This window comes from Chamaea fasciata, unplaced genomic scaffold (genome assembly GCF_029207755.1).
Source record: "Chamaea fasciata isolate MVZ Bird 193981 ecotype frontalis unplaced genomic scaffold, bChaFas1.0.hap1 SCAF_1, whole genome shotgun sequence".
In the NCBI taxonomy this organism is placed as follows: domain Eukaryota; kingdom Metazoa; phylum Chordata; class Aves; order Passeriformes; family Sylviidae; genus Chamaea; species Chamaea fasciata.
In genome coordinates, this window is record NW_027094086.1 from 47,161,175 (window position 1) to 47,183,297 (window position 22,123).

Genomic DNA, 22,123 nt, shown 5'->3' on the forward strand with positions numbered 1-22,123 from the left:
AAACAAAAATACATTAACAGTACCGGGATATGAAACAGGAAAAATCAAGACTAGGTATCACGTAGTCACAGAGAAAAACCTTCACACACTCACCTCCAGAGAGTTATCTAGACCAAGGATTTGACAAACATGGTGATCTCAACTCCCCCAGGTCTCCTCCGTGTTCATTAAAATATCAGTACTACTTTTTATAACCATTAAAGGAAGTAATATCACCAAGCTTGTAAAGAGGTAATAATTCTATCAACATGGAGAGGGGAGTACAGACAGGCAGGCACACGTATGAGCATGCAAATGCTCATCATGGAAACAAACACACTTGTCCAAGTCAAGCCTGGCACAAAGCTGCATGTGCAGCAGGCAGTGTGGAAGGCACAACATGCACCAACAAGTTTCCCAGAAGAAAACAGTGCCAAACCCTTACCACATCACTGACTTACCATTTTTACCTAGCAGCCTGGATATACTCACCTGCTGTTAAATAAGCATAGTAGCACTGGGACCACCTGGATTCATTCTTAAGCCTTTCGAAGGATTCAAACGCGTCTTTGAAGTTCATCTCTATCATGCTGCACCAGCCTAAAAGCAACACTGATTTAATTTCAGGGAAAGTACAGTAATTCAAACTTGGTGTCAACATTATTGAAACACACAGTTCTGTTGTGTTTGTTTTGTTATGAGAGCTGGAGCACGATTAACTGGAAAATTAAAAAACAAAACAAATGACATACATTTAAACTCTGGTTTAAATTTACTGGGTCATTTTGAATTAGAAGATTCCATAGGAAAAAAAGAATCCACATTTCAGAGCAGGAACAAAATTATACACAAAAAGTTCTCATTTTAATAATTTAGATTCCACATTTTGTAGAATGCCGACACTTACAAAGCTTACTACTTTTTCCCTTATTATTTTCTACTGCAACAAGATCCCATTTAAAGCTTGAGGCAACCTATCTTCTCCACTATCAAGTGTGCAAATTAAGATCATATATCATATCCTGCTATTGATAGAAGGAAATGAACACAAAATACAGATCCTGCAAACTGTGAAGCTTCACTAAACTGATTAGGTTTTGGCACAGAAATGGTGAATCCATAGACAAGTCAGATGAATTTATTTCTAATTTTAAATAATACTCAGTAGGTTAACAGTTTGCCCTTGATTCCACAGTCTGCTCTCTGATTTTTCACCACCTTCTACTTGCAGACAATTTTATTATGAAAAAGGGTTGAATTCTACTTATCTAAGCAAGAAGATTATTACTGTAATCTACCCTAGACAAAGACCAGTAATCTAAAACCTTTTTTAAAATCCTAGTAAGAAGTCTCCAGTTTGTTTACTGAAGCTGCCAGTCGAAACTTGAAAGTGATCTTTTTATGGTGTAAACACATCCAACATACCTATTTCATACAAGCAGACGTGTTGAATCTCCCTTTGGTCTGTTGCAAGTTCCAAAGCAGTATGAAATGAGGTCAAGGCACTATTAATTTGACACTAAGAAAAGTGAAAGAAAAAGAAAAAAAATCAGACACATGATACTTACAATTTGTTGGATAATTTAATTTTGATAAAGAAAAAAATTCCTATTTCTTTTAATAGGTAATTAATAAAAACTAGAGTAGAGGAGTTCAGTAGTGTAGTAATAGCCAGATTAGATCATGTCAACTTTAAAAATCAGTGACTACATTCCTCCCATGTGCTATTAAACTCCAAAATTCATTGGATTTGTGCAGTAAGCTTTGAAGTAATCTCACTTCCACTTTTACTAGTCATTCCACCTTGAAAAGTCATATTTTTATCACGTGCCAATGAAGTTTAGCTTTCTGCACAAGAAGATGCCTTTAGTGTTTGATTTCATTTATTTTGAACTTTTCACCTCTTCTCATATTCCTCAGAAACCCCTTTAAGCAAGAGTTAATAGAAAATTTATAAATGCTGCATGACACGTAAGAAGATAAAAAAGCGTATGAGAGAAAAAGCATTTTGATAAAATCATTAGAAACAGCTTAGCAAAAAGAGCTGACATTTTTCTAAGAACTAGAATGATAGTGATAGTTCTTTTGACTACCTAATTTTCCCAGTCTGTGATGGGACTTTTCCCTATCAATCATTATGAGGGGGAATGAAAATCAATATTTAATTAGTTTTAAACATACTATATATTCCAATACAGCCTATACCAGCTTTAATACTGTTCCTGTATTTATTATCACATACATTTACTATAATTTATACAACAGAAGAATTTTTAAGCCCCTCTCTGCTGACTAAGCATGTGAGCAAAAGAAACCCTTGAAAATGGGAACTTACCATCTATGCCAGCACAACTGAGTTCAAAAACTCCTACAAAAATCTGCAGCATTGTAGTTAAATTCCAGGCACACAGAGAACTTTGAAATGACTGTATTAGGTTTTCTCCTTTGTCTCATCAGGGCAAACTGGTTTAGTTGCTAAGGAATGTTTTAACTGTAAATAATACACATGGCAAAATACACAGCGTAACTGCCTGCACAGGGAGCCACAGCTGTATCAGTATAAACACTGCACACTTAGAAAGTACAACAGTGACTGAAATAAGATGCTTGCTGGCAAGGCAGAAGAATATACAACACAGAAAGACCGGTGAGTTATATTTGCTCTCAAAATTATCAGGGAGCTTGGGCCAGGTACACCCTGTTCCCTTTTATAACAGCACATTCTCTCCACTACACATTACTCCACTGATGCTGCATCACCCCAACACAACTTCCTGGAAAGTAACCGCTACGGGCCCAGTCTTACAGAAAAAAATAAAATAACATCAGTTTAGAACTTAATTTCTGTGCTAGGAATTCAAAAGCTCTGTAAATCTGTGTTTTCAATGCTTCTGAGGAAAATGACAAAAAAAAAAAAAAAAAAATAATCTAAATATTTAGTCCTCTTCAAAGATGCACTGTCTTCTAAATTCCTAACCATTCTGAAATAGAAATCATTTATTCCATACAATGACTACTGGCAATGAACTCATTGTCTGCAATGCTGTACACCTGCCTGGGGCACCACAGGAAATACTGACCACCTGGCAATATACAAGTCCAGTTTGTTGAATATTCAAATCTTCTGTAACCCACCTCTCTCTCTAGATCTCTCAAGTGTTTTGACATCTACCTAAGTTTTCTTTCAGCATCAAGCTCATTTAAGTGTGTTTCAGAGACATTCATTAATAATTAAAGTTTCAATCATCTCCAGAGATTGCAGCAACATCCTGGAATGTGAATTACTACTCTTGGTGTTAATTCTTATATTAATTACATTCCGTTTACTGCTTAAAAGAACAAACAAAAAGAATTATAACGTCCTAAAAGTCTGCAAATATTATATCCTGGCTGCACCTGAAATTGATGCCTTTGAGATTTATAAATATATATACACACACTTGTAATTCCTTCAATATGCACCACTCATGTCTCTCTTGGACATAAAACAAAGACAAAAAAAGATCAATCCATAAAACATGTAATATACAGAAGTACAAAACCATGAAGAGCATTATTAGACCTAATGTGAGAATGCTACTCTTACATTTCTGGACTTCAAATTAAAACTAAAAGCACCCCAACTCAACAATTAAGCATCTACAGAGCTTACCAAGACAAGGTGGGTTCCCAAGACAGCATACCATTTCCCCAGAGTTGTTCTGAAATCTCAGGACACTTTCTCTCCCTCAGAACTTCTCTATTCTCAATCACCGCTCTGAATTCATAAAGCTTTTAAGAAGTCATACTCAGAAAAAAGGGAAAACCAAAAATCAATTTCTAAGAGCTAACAATTTACACCAGAGGACACTATATGAATGTTTCAAAGCCTGCATTTTCTACTCCTTAACACACTAAAGCCTATTTTTCCTTAGACAAGTCAAAAATCAAACTAGAATAAAACTAGGGTATTGCATTTTGTAGGAACAAGTAACGAGAAAAATCAGCACAATTCCTGAAAATAAACCTTGATGTTAGGCTTGCTCTGCAGATTTTTTTACTTTAGACACTACTGTGATTTTCTTCCAGAAAGTTCATTTAAGACTTCTCAATGCTTGTTATTAGTCTCATACTCAGTCTGCTTTTCTGTACCACATCCTCTCACCCCTAAATAAGAATGATGTTGCTGATACCCTAACATCTAGAAAAGGTAACTAAAAAGCAAGACTGCTTGTCAGCATTACATTTAAGCACATGTTACCACTGGACCTTTTCAGCAACCTGCTCATCAACCACTCTTCAGCACACCTGAAAATACTACTGGTGCTCTGCCTGTCAGATGGAGTATTTGATACACTTTCCTTCAGACTATTTACATGCACCTACACCAATGGAAAATATGGGTCAAGCTTCAGAACCTGAGGGGTTTTTTGCAGCCAGAGATTTCCTGTTGTTTATTTATATGTATATTTATATGTATGCACAACACACCCATGGGGAGTCTGTTCCTAATTAAAGCAAAGCAAAACTTGTCCAGTTGATGATTTTGCCAAACACTTTATTTTTGCTCATACTCTTACTGCTCTCCACAGGAAGCTATCAATCTATTAAACTGTTATTGAGGAGCATGACTGTAAAAGATTTTAAACAGTGTTGCTAGCTAGGGAAAAAAAAAAGAAAAAAAAAAAGAAAAAAGAAAAACAAAAGGGAGAGAAAGCAAAACTGGAAGCTGAAAAGCAGAAATGGGTAAGATCCAGAACACGACCTCTCACTCTGCCCTCTCCCATGCTACCACTATTGGCTACGAAACCACACCTGAATAGTGGAAGTCCTGGTTTCAAAATTAAACTGGTATTTATTAACATCATTTTAGTATCAGACAATACACATTTAGAATGTGAGTGACAATATTTTTACTTTCACAGTAATAAGAAAAGTCCACAGACATGGTCAGAAACTCCGTATTACAGACCAGAGGGTTTCAGCCATTATTATACCAACTATATTTTCATACACCTTTTAGGCCTAAGTATAAAACATAATTCTCACTTGTCTGCAGAAGTTTAAGCTTACATGAAGTATCACTACCTGCTTTAAAGGAAAGTTATTCCAAAGATAGAAATTGTCAGACCTTCACAAAGAAATACTTGTGAGGCTAGAAGACACACCATATAATCACAAATCAAGCACAGAAATGCCCATAAAAGCAGCCTTAGTGAATTATGCAAAAGTCAGTAAAAATGATACTTGCATTATACAGTCTCCTAACCTACTCTTTGGAAAGAAAAAAGCCTAGCAGTACAACCTTTAACTTTCTGGTGCACTTTCATTCCAGTCTTCCCAGAGCATCATCCTTTGCTTTCCCCTAACTTTCTCAATTCAACAGTCTCCAAACGCTTTCAGGCTTTTTTGTCGAAAACATGAATCTGGGGAAAAAAATCTGACAGATAATCTACTCTGCATTTATTGCATCTGTAAGGCTACATCGTTGAAAACTGAAGTCTGCTATGAGTTTTACTGACTAATATCCATTCATGCTTTTTGGGGCACAAAGCATTATTCAGGCCCAAGCTGTTCATCTGTCTTTTATGGAATGTTTCACAGAAACAGCACTTTCTCCTTGACTGCCTCCCCTGGCAATTTCCTCCTTTGTCAGATTTGTGTCTCACTGTCCAGTCCCGAATTACTGCTCCTGCCTTTTGAACAGTTTCCCTGTCTCCAGGAGTCCATGGGCTGAACTACGCTCCTTAGATTTTTTCTCCACAGAAAAGATACATACATACAGTATGAAGGCTTCCTAATGGAAGCTGAATATACCATCAGCTGAAGGCTACAAAAAATGTATGCAGCATCAAAGGAAAAATTTCAATGGAGTGAGTGCCAGCAGGCCCAAAGGCAAGCTCTACAACCATAAATGGAACACACGAGGTCTTATGAGCAACATCTAAGGGGCCTTTCGTCTATCTGTACTATTATACTGTGTCACAGAACTGTTAGGAGATGATAGATGTAAAAGACAGACTCGAAAATATATAAGCTTCAGCTCAAGATATATTTTTAAGTGCATATAGGTTAAAATACAATTCTGGTAAGCCACCTGGAATAACATCCCATGTCCAGTGAAAAGAATTTAAACCTACCTGTGCACTAAAAGTTCCAAGGAAGGCCAATGAAGCACTTCCTAGGTTTTGCAGGAGCTCTCCTCACCCACCTCGGAAATGACGAGGAAATTACAACTCAGCATATTAGCCTGTAATGTGAGAGTGTCTGTGCACTTTTGGTTCAGAATCAGAGAGACCTCCAAGATCAATGCAACCTTTGACCAATCATCACCTTGTCAACTAAACCACAGCACTAACAACCACACCCAGTCATTTCTTGAATACCTGCAGGGACAGCGATCCTATCACATCCCTGCACAGTTTGTTCCAATCCTTTCTGTGAATAAATTACTTCTGATGTCCAATTTGAACCTCCCCTAGCTCAGCTTGAGGCCAAGTCCCTTGTCCTATCACTCACTGCCCAGGAGAAGAGGCCAATCCCCAGCTGGCTAAACCCCCCCCTTTTAAGGCACTTGTAGGGAGTGATAAGGTCACCACTGAGCCTCCTCTTCTTCAGACTAAACAAACCCAGCTCCCTCAGCTGCTCCTCAAAGGACTCATGCTCCAGACCCTTCTCCAGTTGTGCTGCCCTTCCCTGGACACACCAACAACCTCAATGTCTGTCTTGAACTGAGGGGCCCAGGACTGGACACTACTTGAGGTGTGGCCTCACCAGGACCCCTCACAGGGGGACAGTCACTGCCCTGCCCCTGATGGACACACTGATATGCAATGGATGCTGTGAGACCAATGCCCAGATTCAGGACACATATAACCACAGGTGTGCTGTGCAGAAACCCAGGGCGGTTCCCCATGTCATTACCACCAATCACATTCCTTCCTTCACTATTATGCCAACAGCATTTAAGCAAATTGAGCTGGGAAAGTCCTACCAAAATCTGGAGAGCCCAAGACACTTAAAGTGGAACACTGGGACACAGCAAAACCTCTGTGACAGAGCACCACTGGGAACAAAGAAATTATGGGGGGAGGGGGAAGAGGCTGCTGAATGGAAAGCTCTCACGGAAACACACACATGAATAGCAAAGGGACATTTTCATTCCTGCCAGCAATCAAAAAGCTTTCTGCTGACTAAGGGCATGGCTACACAGTATAACAAACAGCACTCTGCCTGCCTGACCAAACTTACTTAGTTAACATGGCCACGCTGTCTCCATTCACTTGGAGCTAAACTTTGCTATCTCCATCCATTATTTGTGCGTTTAATAATGCATTTAAACAACTCTCCTTTGAAATATTACAGTTCTTCAGAAAAGGACTGACTACACAAAATTGACATTTATCCCAAATATATCCTCTTTCTTTACACATACACTCAATTCATTAACAACTTATGTTTAGATTTTTGCCATAACTTGCCCTGAAAGTCAGAAGAATCATTTTAATTTTATTCCTCATTACATTAAAATGCAAAGTTATACTCTGCATTCATTGTGTAGTTATTCCCAACAAATTTGATTTTTACCATAAGAATGGAATAGGAGCATAAGTTAATAAAACCCACTAAGGGTAACAGCAATACTTTCCCGAGAGCAACAACTTGCCTGCGACAATGTAATTCCCAAAATGCACCACTGCTTTCAAAAAGACAGCAAAAAAAGAACAACAGCATTCAAATCCCATGCAGTTATATGCCTGCAAATCTGAAAGGGCACTGAAGCCTGTTCCTCTGTTCTCCTACTAACTCTCTGAAAATACTGAGCTACATCCAAAAGACTAAACTGCAAATCCAGCACGACCACCAATATCAACATCTCAATTAGCTCTTGTAATTATAATGGTGACATCAAGCGTTTGGACATTCTGGACTTCTGCTTTTGTGTTACGTTTTCTGGTTCATGTAATTGCTCAGAAAATATTCTGGTCTGATAAAAGCAGCAGTTAGGAGTTGAGTAGTACTTCAGATTCTTAGAGAATAATTCAGCCGAAATCCACAAGGCTGCTGCAGTGTCTGAATAACGCTTTGCAATAGCATTCACAAACATATTTTCAGTGAATCCATTTCTGCTCAGGTCAGAGCTCACCCTTAGTAACAGAAAACACCCTGGTGTGACCTCTGAAAAGCAAAGCAGTTATTTAAGGGACTCTACTGCAGGGAATTAGCAGTATATGAACAATGCATAAAACAAAGAGGAAGACAAATACTATGTACTCAGCAGATAATACTCAATTTTAGCTTGACAAGCAAAACTGAAATAGCTCAAGAAATTCGAGTGGCCAAATGCACTTCCTTTTAGCACAGAGTTGCAGAAGTATCAAGTAGCTGAAAAAGAATTTCAAAATGTCATTAATTCAGATAGATCTAGTGGAAGAGCAAGTTTTGCATGTGAACTTGAAACTATGAAGGACTTAATCCAATCTTTCTTATCTTTCCCTGTACCTTTCCATGTATCTTTAGTCACAATCTGCTGAAGTTTGCAAAGTTCACTCACATAAAAAAAAAACATAAGAAATGAGCAGGAGGGAAAAATCAGTCTAAAGGATGAAAATGTGCAATACCTCTAATCGCTGTATCCTTCCCTTGAAGAACATGAACAGAGAAGAGTTTGGATAAGCAGATTCTTTTTTGGCAAGAATTTCTTTTGCCTCCTTCAATCCTGCCTTGTTATCACTGCCATCAAGGGCAAAGAAGGGACGAACAACTGTGTGGTACCACAACAGAGCTAATCTAGAAGAAATGTAAGAGTAAAAAGGATTACAGCTTGTAAGCAGAAATTTAAGGATAACATTCTACACAGACAAACTTCTACATTATTCTGGAAAACAAAGATGCATATGAATCTTGTATTATACAATCTGGCTTCATACTTTAAACACAATACTACGGCAATACATCAAATGTACTCCTAAACTGCATCTGAACATACAATCCAGTGCACCTCATCCAAAGGCAAAGTAACAATTGAGCTCATGGCATCAAAGCAGTTGAGCCTTTAGAACTTAGTAGATTTCAGAAAAAAAAAAACCAAACACAATAAAACTTTGAAAGCTAACTCTTGATTAGAAAGGGAAACAAAAAAAAGCTTAACAAACAAAAAACCCAAACAAAAACCCCAAAATCAAACAACAAAAAATGCCCCAACAAAAATCAACAACAACCCCGGAACACACATCAGCAGACACTCTTGAAATCAGTGTGAAAAAGAAATACATCCTGTGTTCAGAACGGCAGATATTTACACAACCTACATTGCTCCTGGAAACAAAGGCAGAGCACAAACATTTGTATCTGAAGGAGGAAACATTCCCCAAATATATCATTCCTCTCCGGCAGAAAGGAGAAAGATCAACAGGAATATTTAATCCTAAGCTTTCTGAAACAGACAGAATCCCAATACTTCTCCTGAAGCAGAAGGGACTTTAGCTCTGCTGTCAGTGTTTCAAAATTGACACCTGATGGTACCTGCAGTAGGTCCAGTAAGAAAAGCATTAATTTGTAGATATTTGTAGATAATGGACTCATAAAGCCATTTATGAGGGCAGTTTAAATTAGGTCTGGCCAATCTTTCAGCTCTTGAAAAGACCTGAGTGCAGTATGAAGTTTTGGGAGAAAGATTACACTAAAGATACTCCCTTAAAAATACTGTTAGGAACATCTCATTTTACTGAGATGCTAAAACGAACAAATTAAAACAGATGAAAACGTTTTGTGTTAGTAGTAAGAAAAAATGGCTAAATGAGACCAGTGACTCATACTAAGTAGTATGTTTGCCACAGCAGAGAATGTAACTCAGGTAAATTCACACAGCCTTCAGGGAGAGCTTTTATTTATTCTGCAGGCATTTAAATTACAGGACATTAGAACTGTGGGTACTGAAGAATACAGCAAAATACTGACCCAAATCCCAAACACATGTAAATAATTAACAGCAGAGATCTCATACAGTAGTAAGTGATGAATTCACTAAACCATGGTATGTTAAACAACAAACTACCAGTTTATTTTCACCTGCTGTTGTTTCCTTTAAAGCAACATGACTTTTTGGTTTTGACTTTTTCCCAGTTACTTACTTTTAGTACTAAGTTATCTACCAAAGCATTTCAATATAGCTACTCACGTAGCTAAAGGGGCCTTCATGTCCTTACTTTCACTTGCATACATCAGTGAGGAAAGCCCCTGTAGGCGGTCTCCAGGAAAACCCAGCAGGTTGATGATTTTGAGCAGGTTTGGGGGCACCATGGATATGCAAAGATGAAAAAGTCCATATCCAAAGCTAACAGCACCTTTCAGTCTGTTTAGCGAATCCTCCGTTACACCTTCTGCAGCAATATGATTATCATTTGCAGCATCAGAAGTCAAGGATTCCTGAGTTGTTTTCTTCTGATATATTTCCTGAAGTGTATTAATGTCCGTATAGCACTTATTGTAAATTTTCCAGGCTTTGCGGAGTATCCACCCACCTTTTATGTATGCTAAAAAAATCAAGGAAGAAAAGAAATATTTCAAGGACATGTTTCAGAAGCCAAACATCCTAAGTAGTAAATGCTGTTTTCCACACCCAGGATGCTCTATTTGCAATAACTTAGTGTATAAAGGATTTTGTAATATAGCTACTGTTCCCTCAGAGAGGTCTTGTACACTGGGCACTTCACTGCGTACAAGCACAGACTTTACAGCAGCACACAACACAAGGGCACCTGCGGTCAGCGATGTGACAGTACAGCTGTCAGAGAGAAAGAGAACTAGCAAAGAACTTAATGCTGGATTTTGCTCAACTGTAGAGTGCAGATGAAATGGCTGCCTAGCAGAGAGAACCAAAACTCAGAAGAGATTACACCTCCTCTCTGAAGCCCAAATTGTGTTAAAAGACAGTTGATGGGAAAATACCAAGGAAAGCCTCTCCTTTGGGTTAGACAGTGAGATTTTTCAACATTTATCACTCCCTTACTCTTCACATAAACACAGTGACCTACAATTAAGGAAAAAAAAAAAAAGGAACAAGAAAACATACAAAATTATATGGTTTTTAAGTATTTTTCAGTTGCCTGACTTCCTCAATTTCTAATGCAATGTGGGTACCTGAATTTCCCCAGAAATCTGGTCTTGAGCATTCTTGTTGGAGAATGACAGTATTTTTAGTCTGTGATCTTTACAGCAGGGTAAAGAAAGGCCTGACATCAAAAGATGAAAATGTTCAATTTGTCTATTTACACAGCAATCATCTTTGTTATAAGCACACCCTTTAATAATCATAAGTGTTAGACATAAAACAAATGGAGAACATCCTTGAACACATCAGCTGTAAAAACAGACACCAGCATTTTTGCTGTGACAGAGCCCTGAGAGTTAGGAACCGCAGTGACAAAGACTAACTAAAAATAAAGTAAAAACATGGTTAAAGCAGCAGTGTTCTAAACAAATATAGCCAGATTTGCAAAGACTAGTGATATAACTAATGCCAGAATTAGACCATAACAGGTGGGGTGTGTCAAAGAAAAGCAAGATGCTATTAATACCAAACAAGTCTGTAAAAGCCTTTGATGCCTTTGACAAAAACCCTCCCAAATGACAAAAAAAGCCCAACATTTCTAGAGAAAGTAACATCACTGACTAGACTGTCTCTTTTTGGATTCTTGTTATATGAAGAGGGCATGAAGCTAGTTTTAATAGTGTTAAAAAACTGTATTGAGAAAGACGATAAAATTAGTGTTCTCAGTTATGGCAGAAGGGTTCTGTCAACATGAACTTGGAAATATTAAAAAAAATTAATCCTCTCTCTTGAGATGAGTCTTAAAGGATTAGAATAAAAATGAATCCCCCCAACCTTGATTCAGCTGCATTACAAGACTAACATTACTCCAATTTTAAGCAATTAGGTCATTTTCTGGCTGCACAGAGTACTTTAAAAGTGATGTGGTTGACCACAGGGTGAATGCTCACACAACTATTCACAGCAATGCAGCACACAGAACGTAAGAAAACCTCACATTTTATTTGTCCTATAGATAGTGATTCTACCCATAGCTAACCACTGTGCTCCAATACTAGCAGGAAATGGAAAAGATGTGGTATGGTGAAAAAAAGCACAGTTTTACACTTTACTTCCACTGTGTGCTGTCAATAAACTGCTCACTAACACAGCACAACCATAATCGATGTGATATTGGTATACCAACAGAAAACAATCCAACAAATTAAAACAAGGAATTTCTGACTTTTTAGACATAAAAGTTAAAACAAGCCAAATCACTGAGTTGACTTCCCAACATGAAAGCAGTCAGACCCATGACAGCAGCGGTAAATACCAAGAAAAGGCAGTTCAGTATTGCCAGGGGAAGCTAATGTCATTTGGTCTGCCAACAACTTTATGATGAAAGTATTTCTAATACATCCATGAGGGTGGAAAAGAAAATATAAAATGTGTTAAGCATATGAGGAACCAGCTTGCGCGGCATCATATGCTTCTTGTCAAACTGTTCCAGGAAGAAAAAAACAAGGAATTTTTCACCCATCCACCAATAAAAATATTTGTCTCCTGGGTTCTGGGTTTTTTTTTGTGAAATTACACTCATTTCAATAATCTGGTTGCTATTTCTGTGGGGAAATATGGTAAAAACAAAGAATGTATGTACATAAACAGAAAGACAGCCTACTTTAAAACACAAAATAATGGATCCAATAGCTCAGCAATGTCAGTAACAAGCAGTCACTGAGGCAGCATTTAGCTGCTTGGAATTCTAACTAAAAATTTCAGGTATATTTTTTGCTCAGTAGAATAACCCAAATATACTACTCCTTCTGCAATTCTCTGCTACCCACTTCAGCTCTCTGAGCTGCAGACAAGAGAAAAAGGGAACAGACACCACCTTCAGTTACAGCATCCAACCCAGTTATGCAGCTGGAGAATACATACTGAAACAAGGGAAAAAAGCTTCAAGAGGGAGGGAAAAAAATAACCGTCACAAACAAAAACCCAGAACTGCATCAAAAATAGCAAGAAAACCCTTATGAAGCACAACACACAAAGTACACAGTAATACCTCCTGAATTTCTGCTAACAAGAACCAAACACACTCTTGATGCCATAGCTTGGAATAAAACAAGTCTACACATCACAGAAAGCGTTACATCCTTGACTGAAAGTTTTAAATGTTATTTTAAATGATCTGAATGTTATTTCCCCATTTCTTTTCAGATGAACTGCTGAGTTTGCTCTGTCTGCTATCTCTTGGTCTTCACTGATTTGGTAGGAACCTGAGATACACTCACACTTTCTATGTGACCTTGACCACAGTTTCTATAAACTTACAGATAAAAGCATGTTTTGAGATTATGCAAGAGATGCAGGAATGCAATAAAACATCAGAAACAGCTCCGCCATTGAAAGGAAGGGTTTGCATTCAACACGACAGGATTACCCTCTTTGGCATGCAAGGATGAACTCCAGTGACCAGAGAGTAAGAACTGATTCAGCAGTTCCACGTTCAGCACACTCATTTAAAATTGCTTTCGTTGGCACTTTGTCACCTCCCTGAATTGTCATGAGCAGAATACATATGGAACATCAGGATTTTCCCAGTGGCCTGGATTTAACAGCCTCTTTTATCTTGCAGGCCACAAAGCAGACAGATGCTACCCATCTTTGTCCCAACTCCTCCAACACCTCTATGATAACATGCAAACTTGTCCAAGGAAAACCAACGGAATATGATTATAGGTCTGGAAAAAGAAAGAAACCCTAATTTGTAGCAATCCATCCCATTTTTCACCACTACCTACACAAAGGTGGAATACCTCGGTAAGTGTACCAACTGTGGAATGTTTCAAATGAAACTGTGCTCCTTCTTACAAAACAATTATTTCTACTGAAGTCATATGGCAATTTTATGATCAACTTTTTTATAAACGACATGCTAAAATATATCTAAACATGAAAGACACAGCACACCTGATAACTCTTGTTTTACAAACGAGAGCACAGCCAAATAGACTTGACAGTCTGCTACAATTATTTGTCTTTGCAGACGATCTATCATGGATAGAGTGGATTTCCGTCCATCAACCTGTATGGAATATACAAACACAGAGCACAGAAAGGTATTAAGAAAGATAACACACAATACTTGTCTAAATTTGAGAAATTAAAAAATCCAAAATTAACTGCATGTGGTAGTACGGCTACTAAATTAGCTCAGCATTTTGAAGTTGAAAACTAAGCTAAAATTTGTCGGACAGATCATTAAGCAAAATCCTACTCAACAGAGACATTTTAGACATACATTACGAGTTATTTTTCCAAGGTTCTACAAATTGTCAGAACAGATTGAAATTTCATTTGATTATTACTAAATGCATAAGACATGCAATTAAGAGATAGAAGAGCACAGAAAAGGGTATATGACAAGTGGCAGGGTAAATACAGTGCCCCTCAAGAGCAGAGAGTTAAATACAACAGGTTCAACACTTTTCACCAAGCAAACTAAACACTGAAGAGAAATGGTTTCTTTTTCTGCTGTGATTCTGCTGTGTCACACTTGGCAGGCTGCTCACTGGATGCTTCTATACAACTACTTTAACTTGTTCTGAATCTCCATACTTTATTCTTTCTCTATTATTTAGAATGAAAAATCTAAAAAAGGAAGGAAAATTCCCTTGGAATATGCCTGGCTCACAGCAATCTGCAGCCTCAACGTCACAACTTTTGAACATTACTAGAGCATGGATGAATTAAAGTTAGCCTGAATTAGACAAGCTACAAGCTTCCTGAAATAATTTTAGTAGGTCACAAGTTTTGCATGTTCAGAAAACAATTACTAACATCAACACAACCTGACACTTTAGAAGACACTTTACTCACCCGAGACCAAGTATTTTAGAACAATTTGGAAATCCAAGGAAAATATTTGACTGAATTTCCAAATTTATTATTAATCTCAACTGCTCTTCACATACCAAAAATCATCTTTGAAAATACAAAGAAGACAGAAAGGAGGTTTCCATAAAATTTATTCAATACGCAAATTATGTTCTTACATTCTTTTTAATTTTATTCTTGATTGTTTCTATAACTCCAGCTTCTTCACTTTCACAAAGTTTCTCTGTAGCTTTTAAGTCATCACATGCCAGTTGCATTTTCTCCTCTTCAAATGTCATCATGGCATTCTATTAAAAACCAAGCACATTTGAATGACAAAAACCACAAATACTTTTATTTCTACAAAAGCTGTGGGGTAGTAAAAATTTTCATAAAAACTGGACAGTAAAACTTCTTAAACTGAAGTACTAATACACACACATCAGTGCAAATACTCCTAACACAGAAACACTGAACTAGGAAATTGAGTTCTTTAGCAAAATTTCAAGACAATCAACTCAGAACACACTAAGTGCTAACCTCCATCTTAGATCTTCATACAGAGTCAAACTGAATGCAGTGTCAGATTGCTTTAAGCAGGAGAAAAACTCATATACATTAATTTTCAATTTTTATTATGTAAGGCATGTTATGCATCTGTGCAGGTATCTGTTTTCATTTATTCATATAAATAACAGGCCTTCAAAGTCAGTAATAACAAGCAGCTACTAAAATCTTCAAAATAATAGCAGCAGTCCCTCCAGAAGTAAGAAGAAAAAGAAACCACATCTGACTCCAACTGCTCCTGAACGAACTGAAAAAAAAATTCAGGACAAGTAACTTCTTTTCTTGGAGCTTATTAAACAAAAGCTCTGAATGACACAGGCACACCAAGTGCTGCTGCTATATTTAGAACAGCAGCTAAGCAAGATACTTTCAAGATCCTCTGATGCTGCACTAGTTCAGCACATCAATTCAGATAAGCAAGCCTGAGAGATTCTCCCTTTTCTTTCTCCCCTCCACTGACTTAAAAGGAAGCATATGCCCCAGGAGGTTTCCTAACCAGTGTATTTTTCCATATTGCATACAAGAGAGAATTCATATTTATTTCATTCACAAATCATGTATTTCTGACATATTATAATAAATTCTGTCTTTCAAAAGGGTATTACCATAGATAATTTCTGGTGAGATCTAAGATGAAGCAGCAAAGTCAGAATAAGGACAGTCGAAAAAAAAAAGATCCAAACACTTTCTAATACACCTGCTCAGTTTTTATACATGGCATTATAATTTCTAGTCTGTTATATTTAAAAAAGAAAAAGCATTTAACAAGCCTAACTTGCTCACTATGACTTTTTAGTCAATCAATATTCTAAGTTCTCATCTATCCAAAATGGAAGCAATGTGAATGGATTGAATTAAAACCTTTCATCCAGAAGCATGGATGAAGAAATCTTCAACAGCAAAAATTACCAGAAAAACAGGCATTAATGAGTTTTATTTTAATCAAATAACTAAATAAATAAATAACTCCACTGTTCACTTAAGAGAACTTTTTATTATGGCTCTGTTAATGGAACACATAAATATTTCATACATTTAAGAAACTGAATTGCAGAACCTTTCCTTTCTATTTAAACCACAAGAGTAAACAAGCTCCACACAGCATAATGCCTTGTTCTCTAGCTATGTTTCATCTGAAAATTTAGAAAAAAATAATCTCAGAAAAAAAAAAATTGTACTATGTACTATGAACACATGCATGTACATACAGCCACAAACCCCAAGTGTACTCTGTGCTCTCAACTACTCACCAAAAAACTGACAAAACTGGCTCCAAAACTCATTAATGGGCTATGATTTCTGTAAAGAAAACAATATATAGTTACTATATTTGTACATATTTCCTGTAATAAAGATCCATGTTGAATTCTGTGGGTTTTGCTTGTATGTTTGCAATTAAATATTGGTCGGTGTTTTGTATCAAGTTACAAAGATATCTGCAAAACAAAATGGAAACATGAAACCAAAAGCTTCAGATCTTTTACTATAGATATATTTTAAGATATTGAGATTAATAGATATTTAAGATATACAGATTTATAGATACATTTTTACTACACATATTTTAAGAATATATCTTAAAAAATTTTTTTTCAGGTACTAGGATACAGATATTTTATGAGAAACTGCTGCCATCAAAATACATTCAGTTCAGGTCAAAAGAAAAAGCTACAAAGAAATTTTAAAATCTGCCAATTCACTCTCCTCTTGTGATCCATCACTGTGATTTTGTCCTAGAAGACAAATGTTAACTGGTTCTATTAAGAGAGTCCCATTTCCATCTGTTTCAATGAATTTAACTTACCCACTAAAAAATGCATCTACTACAGAATGAAGCTGTTGTAATACAAGGTTACCTTACAAGGCTTATGGTTTTGTAGTTGTTTTGTTTCAAGCTCAGAATCCATATCTTACTACACTGTGTGGAACAGCTTTAAGATGCTTCAACCGGTTCTGTTCACAGGGCTATTCCCAAAGGGTGAAAATCACAACTAGATCAAAAAATTCAGGCAACCAAAACCATGGTAATACATCCAACAGGTTTCATGAGGCTACAGTAATGCCACACAGAAGGCAATTTGAAAAAAAAATAAAAAAATTGTCAGGGCCTCAGTGGTACCATTGATTCACATTGTTCAGTGGTGGGCTGCCAGGTTACATAAAACACAGACTTCCAGGATTTAAGAAGTATAATTTAGGCAACAGAAACATATATTGCTACAGTAAAGCACCTAATGTTTTTTCAACTTTATTTTACAAGCTTTGTGTTAAAGCAGAGTTATAAAATAGCAGAGGTACTTTAAACACAGAGAAAGAAGTATATTGCTGAAAAACAAATTTCCAGTGAACTGGTATTATACTAGAGTCTGGGTGTTTGTTATTTTTTTAAAAAAGAAGCAGCCAGCAATGTTTTCCCCCCACACACACCTTTTCTCGCTTTTGATTTAGCATAAATATCTAAAAGCAAGACCATGAACAAGAATGATGAGAAAGAAAAACAGGGAAGACAAACAAAGCATGTTGTAACAGGAAAAGCCTTCCCTTTTTATATACACTGCTCAATTCTGTATATACACCTAAAAGTAAGATCAATACAACTTGTCACATTTTTCCCACTGTTTTTTCCAAAGGAAAAATAGGTTGGGTACTTTCCCCTTTGTTAGCAGGCAACAAAGAACAGCTGTCAGTGAAAGTCTCTACTCCTCAGTAGCTGGACTGTGCTCTCCCAGCAGCTGTGTCACACTGGGCAGCAGCAATCAGCCACACAAATTGCACTGGCTGCAGCTGCCACTTCCAGCATGAACTCTGCTGCAGAGGGCACATGGATCCCTCAGCATCCCTTGCTTGACTCTTGAGGCGCATGGGACCATCCAGCAGCCAGTCCCACCACCACACTCCCAGCACAACCTTCAGCACACATTTCAAGGTCACGCCTGCATTATCAACACCCAACTGATCTAGAACTGCAGCACAGATCACCACAACATCACACAGATCGTTTTTCCGTCTGTGAGTACAAAGCTAATTTACAAAGAAGCTCAGAAATAAAGCAAATGTTTCGTTTTTGTGTCTCCTCAGATCAACGTACACGGAACGTAAACAGTTCTGGGGGGTTAAAAAACGTAAAAATAATGTTAAAAACTGAGACAGCTAAATACAGTTGAGAGCCAACTGGTCTTTAAGACTACAAAATAAAGTCTACTTTAAAGTCTGCTACTGAAGCAATGAAAATTTGCCCAAGTATTCCAGTGTATATTTGTCTGAGTACAGCTGAGTTTTTTCCCCAAGTACATACTTATCTTTTTCAACTGACCTTTTAAAACTGCTTCCACACTTGCACTCTTGACACTCACTGCTACTTCTGTTCCCAACTCATCCCCCACGACCAAAGATGAAACAACAACAACAACAACAAAAAAATCAAGAGCCACATCATTATTCCATTCTGAAATTATCAGTAGCTGTAACACATGAGGTAAATGTCACAGATCAGTTCTTTTTAACTTTCAGTCACTCAATCTATAAAAAGCATTGCCATTACAGCACATATGGGCTGTACCACAAAAGGACCCTGAAGCAAGAAAACACGATGCATAATATTATCCTGTGTCTGGGAGATGCTTCTGTTGAGACCATGGAGTTTGGCAACCAAAACATCAAAACTTTCCTGTAGGAGTCCCCCACACAGAGTTTGTGTCATCACTAAAGAAAATAAGGAACACTTCTAGCACATTCCTACATAGTCACTGGGTAGAGACTATAATTGCAGCTTTATGGAAGATCATTTAGTATGGCAATTTCAGTGTTTAAAATACAGTTTTTAACAACAACCATGTTATGTGCTCAGTCTTCCTGAGTATTATGTTGACTGATAAATTCTTCAACAGTTTAAGGCCATCTTTTCCTTGAGAGCTAGGCAAAGTTTTAAATGGCACAGAACTGTCCCAGCAAAAACTGAGGTATGACTAATGATGACAGTAGGCTTCTGGGAAAACACAATCCCACAAAAAGCTCAAGCTCCTTGTGACCTTCAACTTCAGACATGAAGTTTCATCCTTTTTGACAGACAACTCTGAAGCTGTCAAGAAACAAACAAAAAAAAAGAGGCAGCACTTGAGAAGATACTAACAGCAAACCCAGGGCTGCCTCAATGCTGACAGGAGCTATGGAACCGAATACAAATTAACACCAGGACACTGCACTACCCAAGCTGTCCTTGGACTTTGAAAGCAATAACCTCCATTAAGTAAAGAAAAATCTCAAGACTTTTAATTAGCTCAAAGATGAAACGGAAAAAAAATAAATCAGTCTCCAGACATATTTTGTAAAACACAGTTTGCACTTCACCTAGGAAACTAGGACTTGGAAGGTATCTTCTTTATAAGAAACTAAGTTATTAACACCATTACTGCAAGATACCACAGTAAAAAGATCCTACACATCAATAAAGTCAGCACATGTAACTAAACTTAAGTCAAAACCTTAAGAGCACTGAAGTAGAACTTTCTTCCAGACATATTAACCAGCACTACATGAGACATTGCTTCTTCCAAAAAAAAAAAAAAAACCCTGATTGCTTTGCCTCATTTCATAGCATCTATTTAAGGTATTAACTCACTTTCAGAAGAAAGGTGGTTGCTGTGCCCCATTTTCACACATGATAACATTCTAGGGTTTTAAGCTTTGGTTTAATAATGCTGAGATAATACAACCCAGTTTCACAATTAAAAATACATCAGAACCGAACCACATAAAAACAAACAAAAAATCGATTACTCCTCAGTATCTTTTCTTTTTTTCTACGGCTTTTTCCAAGACAGTATTTCACTTCTCCACATCACCTTCTAAAGCTACTACAGCCTAGCTCAGGTTTAAATTTAGAGTAATGTAATTAACTTGCCAACACTTCCTCACTATTTTCCTAGTCATTGCTACTTTAACCACAGTCCATCAAGAATTCCAGTCATCATGCTGAGAGTGATGCTCAGGTTAAACAAATTAATTTTGTCCACAAAGTGGGAGAATAAAGCAAAATGGCATAATTCATCTAAGTTCACAGATAAATATAGTAGCGGGAACGGAATATTTTAAAACAAGACAGAAAATATGTAAACAGAAAGGTAAGGAATTTACTGCAACAACAAATAAATCCTTTGGTCATTATTCCGTCACAGATTACTCTAAAATGTGTTCTAAAAATTGTTTGTGAGACTACAAACATGACAGATCCACGCATGTACACCTCTCATCCAATACTGGTACGTGAAATACCCATGGTAATAAAAGTGTCATGGAAGCATTACAGTATTAAATCACATTGAGAACTGCAAATATCAGATCTAGGCTCAGTTTGCATTTCATAATCAGCCCAAATTTGTTTTGTTAAATGAGCCCTTAGCATACATTTCTATTTTTACTAGAAATACACAACGAATATAAAAATAATTCTGTGGCCTGTTCTATCCTGTTTTTATCCAATTTGTTTTGTCCTTCTGCAAATTAATGGGAGATTGTTTTGCCCTAACTTTGGGTTGTGAACTTTAGACTCACAACATGAAAACACTGGAGATAAGGAAAAGAATTTTCAATTGCATCTTTAATTTGAAAACCAGTTACAAAGGTGAGAGACAAGCTAGATCAGCAGATCTGTACTAACTCTCCACTTGCACTATCTAAAATCTGTAAGAACTGGGGACTTAAGCAAAACCCTTTTTTCCAACCTGACCAAAATCACTTTCCACAACCAACTACAGCAGCTTAATTGACATCACGTAACTTCTTTAACATCTAGGAAATCCTGAAGTAGATTAAAACATATCTAACCTATCACAACAGCCTGAAATATTTTCCCAGAAACAGTAGATCAAGGAGTGGGTGCACTAACAAGAGTAAAAAGCATTTGCATCTTTCACAGAATTAATCTGCTGACTATCACACCTCTTCTGCCATCTCCACCAAACCTGACTTCTAACCTATGAGTTATAAACCCAGATTTTTGTTTAGCTTTCTGTCATCTTCCCTTGGACTTACAGCCACCAGATACTGCTCCATATGACAAACAGATCTCTCAACCTCCCTCTACCATTTCCACCACTTCTTCTGGCAACACCACCTGTCTCTGTCATGAAAGCACAAAACTAAGTGTCACACTCAATGTGATCATCTCTGTGTACCAAGGTCTTGGAAGATTTAAACTGCAGAATGCTTAAAATATTTCTAATCTATCCACATAGCTGGAAAACCGATGCTGGTTTTATGTGCATGGTTAATACTTTTACTCTGCCTAGCACTGAGCAATGAAATCTCACCTCACTGAGGTACACATTTAGAATACCGCTACTAAAAATCACTTCCCTTACAAATAATTCCCCTTTCTATACATCCATCTAGCAGCTGCTCCTCTGCCTATGGCTGCAGCAAACAAAAGCACCGAGGGCTGCTAGCAGGGCACTCATGATTTATTCTCACACTGCCAATCTAGATGCTATCATCCTTTGCACAACCAACTGACGTCAGTTCCCGCTCTGCTGGCCTTATCTTTAGAGAAGCCACTGCAGCATCTACTAAATCATTTCATTTTTGCTCTTAAGGTTCCTTTGCTGAGGTAAAAAAGCAAGAATTTCAGCACTGGTTAGACAGTCCAGAGATGGGTCATAATCTACCTACTAATCAATGCTGGCT

At 37.2% G+C, this 22,123-nt stretch overlaps 1 protein-coding gene across 1 annotated transcript in view; it reads right to left on the bottom strand.

The window, feature by feature from the left end:
• The window catches only part of TTC39C (tetratricopeptide repeat domain 39C), a 38,612-nt gene that overhangs the window by 10,766 nt on the left and 5,723 nt on the right, over positions 1 to 22,123 (bottom strand). The window contains exons 2-8 of the mRNA XM_066182426.1: positions 16,693 to 16,741; positions 15,055 to 15,183; positions 13,970 to 14,084; positions 10,139 to 10,493; positions 8,580 to 8,748; positions 1,405 to 1,498; positions 472 to 579 (exon numbers count right to left, since the gene is read on the bottom strand). Coding sequence (XP_066038523.1) covers positions 472 to 579; positions 1,405 to 1,498; positions 8,580 to 8,748; positions 10,139 to 10,493; positions 13,970 to 14,084; positions 15,055 to 15,183; positions 16,693 to 16,741 — 1,019 coding nt within the window. The remainder of the gene's footprint in view (positions 1 to 471; positions 580 to 1,404; positions 1,499 to 8,579; positions 8,749 to 10,138; positions 10,494 to 13,969; positions 14,085 to 15,054; positions 15,184 to 16,692; positions 16,742 to 22,123) is intronic.